We start from the raw sequence: 8,834 nt of genomic DNA, 5'->3' as shown, positions 1-8,834 counted from the left end.
GCGTATCAATATCAGCATGTGAAACAATGTTTGCATACTGTATTCATAGTGTTTCCATGGTCAAATGTTTGTTGTTTTCACCTGGTATGTTCATATAAAGACTGAACACTCAGAATGTAAGAAATGGAATTTAATTTGGTGTGGCCTTAAAGTTAGTGCTATTATTAATGTATCTATATACATATGTATAACCAAAATTATCATATCACGCTTTCAATAACATGCTGGTTATGAGAAATCTGGGTACTAATTTCAATCAATGTATATAGACGAAATGTACATAGTTGTTTACAGTCTCATACGGAGAAGATCATGTATATAAATTTTCTAATACATGTATTTAAAATATGATAGATTTTCAATAAAAATCAATTATTTGAAAAAAATGTTGTGGTTTTATATCAGTTTCTCCCATCATTCACAGAATTGTCAACATTTTTCATGTTCAATATTTCTCTGTCACCCTCTTGGGTGTGATATCGGTCAATCCCTAGGGTATGTGACATTTTGGTAACAATTCTATCACACCACGTCAGCATTGTGTTGCAATGCTATAACTGGACCATGGTAAACAAAAAGTATGATGGAAGAAAAGTAATCATCCCCTACCTTGAGGATGTGCAGAGAATTCTTCAACCCGATTGGTAATCTTCTTGATAGTCTAACCCTCCCGACAACCAAGAATATCATCCCACAGGTTGGAGGTTGCTGCAAGATAAATAAACTTTTACATCTATTGATTCTGTCAGTTTAATATTTTCACTTTAATCCCGATAACGTGTTCATAAAATTTTCCAAAAATTTTCCCACGTTTCGTAATAAAGCGGGAGAAGTTTGTCTTGTTGGACACGTTATATGTAGTGTAGCACGTGCCGTGTGCTAATTACGTTTAGCAGTGAATGCGAGTTGGTGGAAATTTCTAGCCGTCGTCTGGTCATACCATTTTTCAATGAAGCGTTTTGGATCCCGAAGTCGAATTCGGCGGTAGAATCGTCTCAAAACAAGATTCTTTCTCAGCTGGACCAGTTAATGTCAGCCTGGCTCGGTACCTTAGAAAATTGTGACAATTTCCGAGGCCCAATTGTGCAGATTTCAACAAACATTTATGTGTCGAGTCCCACAAATTTACCAAGAAAAGTTGTAAAATCAACATAAATTCAACGAAAAAGTGAAGTCCAAGTTAGTGGAGGCAACCCAACTGGCCGATACAGAACCCTCCTTGTCAAAAGCTAAAATAGTCGAGGGCGTAGACTTATTAAATTATCACCAAAAACTTGCGAAGTTAGCAGATACATCTGAAGCTGTTTGGAAGACAGTTGATGAATATGTTGCCAATCTGATTGCCTCGGATTCAGAAGACGACAATGTTTATAAAGTAAGAATGAATTCCGATAGAAATCAAACAAATGATAGTCAGAATTGTGATTTCCCTATATAAACTATAGTAAACTTTACCCCCTCCCAAGGGTCATGAAATTTACAATTTTGGTAAAGCACCTTAAGACCCTTCCATATATGAAGTGTACATGTATTTGAATTTACCTTATTCAAGTTTTTAGAAGATTTTTTTTTTTTTTTTTTAATTTCGGTTAATTTGACGCTTTTTGGTCATGCCCATAAGCCCCTGAGGGTCAGTCAGTGCCAACATGTGCATACCATCAAGCTGCCATTCAATGCTGATACTAGTAATGTTAACAAAGCTAGAATGAATTCCGATAGAAATCAAACAAATGATAGTCAAACAGGTGATTTCCCCATATAAACTATAGTAAAGCTTACTCCCTCCCCAGGGGCAAACCCGAGACCGCATGGTCATGAAATTCAAAATTTTGGTAAAGCACCTTAAGAGTATTAATTCTGCCTTATTTAGTTCTTAAGAAGTTTCTTGAAACAGTTAGCTTCACCCTTTTTGGTCCCGCCCATAAGCCCTGGGCAGGGGCGTAGCTTCTTATACGCGGGTACGCAGCTGCGTACACATATTATTTGAAAAAAAATTCGCTAAAAATGAAGAAAGTGGCAAGTACTAGCCAAAAAAATAGATTTTTTAAAGCTAGTCAAAGTTTGATACAACGGGAAAAGTACCAACATATGTCGGATCCACAGGTACTTGGGGTCAGGAACTAAAGTTATTATGGAATTGTCTAATTTTAATTTGTAACATCATTTCATGTCTATTTATGCACCGATACAACATTGGAATCGATTATAAAGCGCTTTTTAAAAAAACACCCGTTTCTGGTTGTTATAAATATAACAACCAGAAACGGGTGTTTTTTTTTTATTTATAACAACCAGAAACGGGTGTTTTTTTTAAAAGCGCTTTATAATCGATTCCAATGTTGCATCGGTGCATAAATAGACATGAAATGATGTTACAAATTAAAATTAGACAATTCCATAATAACTTTAGTTCCTGACCCCAAGTACCTGTGGATCCGACATATGTTGGTACTTTTCCCGTTGTATCAAACTTTGACTAGCTTAAAAAAATATAACAACCAGAAACGGGTGTTTTTTTTAAAAAGCGCTTTATAATCGATTCCAATGTTGTATTGGTGCATAAATAGACATGAAATGATGTTACAAATTAAAATTAGACAAATCCATAAAAACTAGTTCCTGACCCCAAGTACCTGTGGTCGGATCCTGTTCTCGACATAACCGTTCACCAGCGGCAAGTATCTTCAAGCCTAGTCCAAAGTTAGCAAGGTGCTTAACGAGGTTCTTAGATCGTAAACGACACTACTATTATACCTCGTATACGAGAGCGTCTGCCAACTGCTATGTTTGTGCACTGCAAAGCGCACGTTTTGATCTTAGCAATTATTCATAGCTCAGCAGACCCAGTGTATGTTGCCTTTTCATCCCACTATTCTTCACAGAAGATCCCATGTATATCTGCAAGATGGTGCATGCGACACAAAATCTTGGCAGCAATAGCTAGCATTCTCCGCTTTTATTTCATCATCGCTCTGATATGTACCACTTACAGGCATGCTGCAGGACAAGTCTTTCGATTTCATCGAAGTTGTAACAGAGTGCTGTACCTTAATTCATATGTTGAAAAGAGAGACATCAATATTGACCTTGATAATGCGAAGGACCAATTAGACGCTCAAAAGAGCTAGGCTAAAACATTAAAAAAATGAGACTATTTCATGACAAATGAGCGTGTTTAATTTGCCAAAGAACTTCTTAAAATGATACAAAGACTTTTAGATAATCATGTTTTTTCCCTGGGAGAGACCCCCATACCCCTAGTCTGAGGGGGTAATTATCCCCCTTCCGTATCCATCCCCTCCTCGCGCTCCATGCTTCGGTTGGTGCCTTCAGCACCTCATCTGCGTACACATCAAATCAGGCCTAGCTACGCAACTGCTAGGGGTCAGTAAGTGCCAATATACATGTAGTTTACAACAGGCATCCCATACTAGTGTTACCGAAAATAGCATTTACAAGGTTTCAGTCAACGTTTACAGCAAAAGAGTTGTAAAAAATGATCCTACAAAAGAGGCGATTTGTACGCCCGTCGACAGACTGAGAATTAAGTTCAATCTTTGGGAAAAAAAGGGTACATGTAATGCAGTCTTGATTATCATACGTGAGGGTTATAGAATCCCGTTTCGAGATATTCCACCGGCTACTATTTTAAATTCAAAAGCTGTTACGTTTGAAATGTATATCTGAAGTGGCATCGGCCACTCACTGTAGCGTATATTTAGAGTGTACTAGGCCATATAGAAATTTCCCCCGAGCACCGTAAATGTTTGGGTTTTCTGCATATGTAGTTAATGAAACATTTGGTTTAGTTTGGTTTATTTTGTTTAACGTCCTATTAACAGCTATAGGTCATTTAAGGACGGCCTCCCGTGCGTGCGACATGCATGCGTGTGGTGAGTGCGTATGTGTGTTTTGGGAAGCTGCAGTATGTTCGTGTTAAGTCTCCTTGTGATAGGCCGCAACTTTAATGAAACAATGACACATATTATGATTTCAACGTTCTACTATTCGGTAACACTACGGTATGTTCGTTTTTACAAAGGTGTTGAGAGAGGTCGTAAAGCACGTGCGTTCAAAAGGTTACAACTTAGTCATGTATTTAAATGACAGTATTGGAGGTCAGGTGACAGAATGCGGGGCCAGCAAAGGCGAGCAGGTGTTGCACATACATGACAATATATCATGACATATCAAAATGAAAAGGAATTCGTCCTCTAAATCACATTTGTTTCACATTCTGTTTCTATGATAACACCATAATGTCTACTGAATTCAACATTTATAGTTCACGTAAAATTGGATATACATACTTAAATATACATAAACAATAGGTTACACATTAATGATAGGCACTATTCTACATAAACTTTAGGTTACAATGGGTTTTTTTAATTACAGGCTGCTGAGGGAGGGTTCCAGAAACTCACAGACGTTGCAAAGAGGGAACGCTTGTTTTGACCCAAAATCGTCTATCAATTACGTCTAACATCCCCAATCAAATGCCGGTAGATTCTGTCTCAAATGCGATAGTATCAAAATTTACAACTGAACCCTCATTTAAGTCAACGAAATCATCTGCTGATGGCGATTGTTTATTCAACGCGGTATCGATTTTATCAGTCGGAAGTGAGCATTTATCAATGCAATTGAGGTATAGAACTTGGTTAGAGATGATCACCAATAGAGAGGTAGTGTTAAACCATCCTCAGCGTAGCAGTTTTGCATTGCTGTCTCCAAACTATGAGGAAGCATGCTTGAGTTGTACCGGTGACAAAAATGCATATTCCAGCATGTGGACAATGTTAGCATTGCCTAATATAATACAAGTGCCTATACAGTCAGTATACCCGTTTGTCAACGGCGCCAAAGACTTTGCAGCGGTAAATCTAAACACTACTTTTGCAAGCAATCCTAAGCGAATCCTTCCTTTACTACCCCCGTAGTCAAAGTTATGTGGACCAGCTTACAACCACCCGTAAAAGGGCGTTTTTGGACCCCAAATCACTTCGTCCCCTTAGTCCCTCAAACCATGACTCCGTCCCAAACACAAGAACAGGTTAGGCATATTCGAAAACCTACTGTGACTATCAAACCAGACAATTTTCCAACAGCAACTCCAGACCAATCCCCAAAACTAACTAAACCGACCAATCGCCAATCTGACAGTTTTCGAACATCGACCCCAGATCATTCTCCTGAAACCAAACGCTTAAATGACACATTTGACCGTCCCAGAAAGAAACCTAAAATTCAAAGTCCTATATCTATTAATTCAGACTCCACCAACATGTATGGGGTATTGTCTTCCTTGTCAAGTAACAATGACACTGATGAAGATGACAGACATTTTGATGACGATGACACATATGTTCCATCTAAATCAAACAGAACATTCTCCCTTCCACCGAAAAGGCAACGACTCTCCGACAGCTCTTTATCAGATTATTCGAACCTAGGAACGATTTAGAAATCTCTTCTGAAATACAAAACCATTACAGAGTAGATGAAAATCAAAACAGTTAATAAAGACCGAATTTTATGGATATTAATGAATAGCGAGGAAATTTTAGAAGTGTTCAGGGATTTTTTTAAAGCTTAATCAAGATAATGTGGAGAGAGAAATCAGAAGTACATCTAAGACTGACACTAAAGCTTTCTGGAATATTCTAGTAAAACAGGGTATAGATATGGACACAGAACTTTTTTTATCAGTACTTTAACAAGAGGCCCATGGGCCTTAACGGTCACATGAGTTTTAAAATATTTCTGCATTTGACCCTGCCCACCAGCCCCTGGGGGCCAATAACTGCATACCAGCAAAATGTCTTCCAAAACTGCCAATTCCAATAGAAATGACACAAATGATAGTCAAAAAAATGATTTTTTTATATAAAAAAAACAGGTAAGGGCACCTCCTCCAAAGGGGCAAACATGAGACCCCAGGGCCATACAAATTTTGGTACATACTAACAAACTATCATCCCATGCTGATAATATTAACCAAGTTAGAATGAATTCCAACAGAAATGAAACAAATGATAGTCAAAAATGTGATTTTCCTATATAAATTATAGTAAAGTTGACCCCCTCCCCAGGGGCAAACATGAGACCCCAGGTTCATGAAATTCACAATTTTGGTAAAGCACCTTAAGACCTTTCTATTAGACTGGCCACCATACCCTAATTTTTTTTTAAGAATTGCCAAGCTAAATTCTAATACCAGATTATCTGCCCCTAGTTTGAAACTTAGGGTCTGGTCAACCCATATACATTACCGTGACTGTATTGATTTGATCCAGTGATTAAGATGTGGTAAGAGTGGGATCTGGGGCAATTTTTATTACCCTGGACTCCCAGCTGGAGTGGAGGGGGAAGGGGGAGGGCAGGGCAGCGGGTTCTGTTTTCATGTGTACACAGTGATCTTGACTAGACACTACAAGGTCAGTTATGTTATATCTGAATTGAACATGGATGAAGCTATCACGAATTCCCCGAGAAGGCTTAATTACACATATATTCGACCAAACCAAGAAAAAGTTGTCAAAGCATACTTGTCTGGAAAGTGGAAGTGGGAAAATTTTGACTTTTGAGATTGCACCTTTTGCTTTTAAAAGTTATGCTAATTGTCTAGATGCACTTTCAACTGTGATTGTTGTATCACCATTAATAGCACTGATGAAATATCAAGCCGAGAGTATTTCCAAGAAGAATATCAAAGCAGTTTATATACAAGATATACCTGATGGTGTAACGGTGCAAGATATTCATGAAGGGAAGTGTGACATCATTTTTGCAAGTCCATAGTCACTCCTTGGGGATCAGCGATCATTATTAACAGATGTGTCCAATTCAGGGGCATGAAAGCTGTAGACGAGGCACATTGCATTCACAAATTGTAAGTACCATTACAATTCACAACTACAGTATTTCACAATAATGTACTCTCAAAATATTAAACCTTGTATTTATTGATTATTCTGTTGATTTTCAAATTCTAAAAGTAGTTTATCAATTGAAATAATTTGTTATGGACGGTATTATGCAAGAGATGAACTCTGTACATGTAGTTTATATACAGTTTTTATTTTTTGTCATGACAAAGAGCCTGTTAATCTATATCTGATTTATTTTGTAAGTGGTGTGAGAACATTCATCTGATAGGATTGTGTTAGTACATGCTTGTAAGATGAAAAAATAAATTTCAAAGGACACATCTTGTTAATTTCACTTTTATTTCATTAGTGAATTAAACGGTTTGATATATGTTTTACATTAAAATAGCACTGCAATACACGTAAAAAAAACTTCAGCTAATACACATTTGCCATAACATATCAAATGAATGTTAATCTTAGAATGAATATTTGCTATCAGAATTATTTTAAAGATAAATTGATGCAAATACAATCCACGAAAAATGTACTTTGCCGTCACTTCATCTCAAATTTAAAAGTGAATTGATTTATAATTTGGGACAATTTTAATGATATTTTGAAGAAAAAACAGAAAACAAACAAACACAACCAAAACTACAAAAAAAATGAAAAATAAATTAGACCAAAATGATATCCCTAAAATTACCACTTAATATTAAATACTTTTATCAATTTTGAACACCTAAAATTGCCAAATACTATCATATCTATTATCTATTACAATGTTGCACCGCTATGACCAGCTAGTACATAATTAATGATGATATTATAGAAATTATGTTGGGGGAGGGTGTCAAAGTCACCTTTCACCTATTTTAGGTGTTCATATTGCCTTTCTATGTTTTTGACGTTTTGCAATGAAGGTGAACATTTGTTGTATTTCATTTACAGTGGTAAATCAGAAAACCAACGGAAACAGCAAGCTTACAGGCCTGCATACGGTAATTTAGGAGAAATCCGATCCTTAATAAAAAGGGACATCCCGGTCATTGCACTTACAGCGACAGCAACAGAGGCCACAAGGGAAACTATAATACAGGAAATGTGTATGAAAAATTGTGAACAAATTATAGTAAGTTCTAATAAACCAAACATCAAGTACTCAGTTGAAAGTATGGGCAGCGATATTTTTCAGAACTTTCAATGGCTGCTTGATCTTCTGTTAAACAAAGGAAGCTCCTGTCCACGTATAATAGTTTTCTTTCGACAGATCAGACATCTTGCTGAAGTGTTTGAGTTCCTTCAAATCCATTTGCAGGAAAAACAATATGCCATGAAAGACAATCAGGTAAACAGCTTTAGAAACAGAATATTTGCAATGTTCCATTTGACAACCTGCGACAAAATTAAAGCAGACGTGTGTTCACCCTTCAGAGATGAGAATGGACTGATTCGAGTTGTTCTCTGTTCAACATCTTTCAGCATGGGACTTGATGTAAAAGGAGTCAACACTGTGATACATTATGGCCCATCAAATGACACCGACAACTACCTTCAAGAGTCGGGCCGAGCTGGCCGGGATCCAGACATAGATTGCAATGCAGTTCTGATGAAACACAGATACAGCATGAACAGTGTTAATATAAGTTCATCAATGAAACAGTATGTGACTACTGTTACCTGTCGAAGAAAACGGTTGATGTCACCATTTGTAACTGAAGATACAGACCTGACTGTGGAGCCACTTCACAAATGCTGTGACAATTGCACACGCCTATGTAGATGTCAATGTAGTTGTTCTGACAAATGTTCATGTGTTGGTCCTGTATGCAATGGTGATGAGTCTAGTATTCTAAAGGCTATCCGTCTATCAATGACCAAACCTCAGTCTGATGAAGATTCCAATGATAGTGATGAGGAGTTAGAGAAAGCCCCAAATAGTTTCTGACTCTGAAGATT

General features: G+C 37.2%; 1 protein-coding gene across 1 annotated transcript; it reads left to right on the top strand.

The window, feature by feature from the left end:
* Positions 1–5,029: 5,029 nt before the first annotated feature.
* Positions 5,030–8,823, top strand: LOC117340725 (Werner syndrome ATP-dependent helicase homolog). The gene is made up of 2 exons (XM_033902522.1): positions 5,030–5,412; positions 7,827–8,823. Exons 1-2 carry the CDS (start codon positions 5,030–5,032, stop codon positions 8,821–8,823), a joined length of 1,380 nt encoding a protein of 459 aa, XP_033758413.1.
* The last annotated feature ends 11 nt before the right edge of the window (positions 8,824–8,834 follow it).

Source organism: Pecten maximus, chromosome 1 (assembly GCF_902652985.1).
Source record: "Pecten maximus chromosome 1, xPecMax1.1, whole genome shotgun sequence".
Classification (NCBI taxonomy): Eukaryota; Metazoa; Mollusca; class Bivalvia; order Pectinida; family Pectinidae; genus Pecten; species Pecten maximus.
The sequence above is the reverse complement of the archived record's forward strand: the minus strand, read 5'-3'. Positions and strand labels throughout refer to the sequence as shown.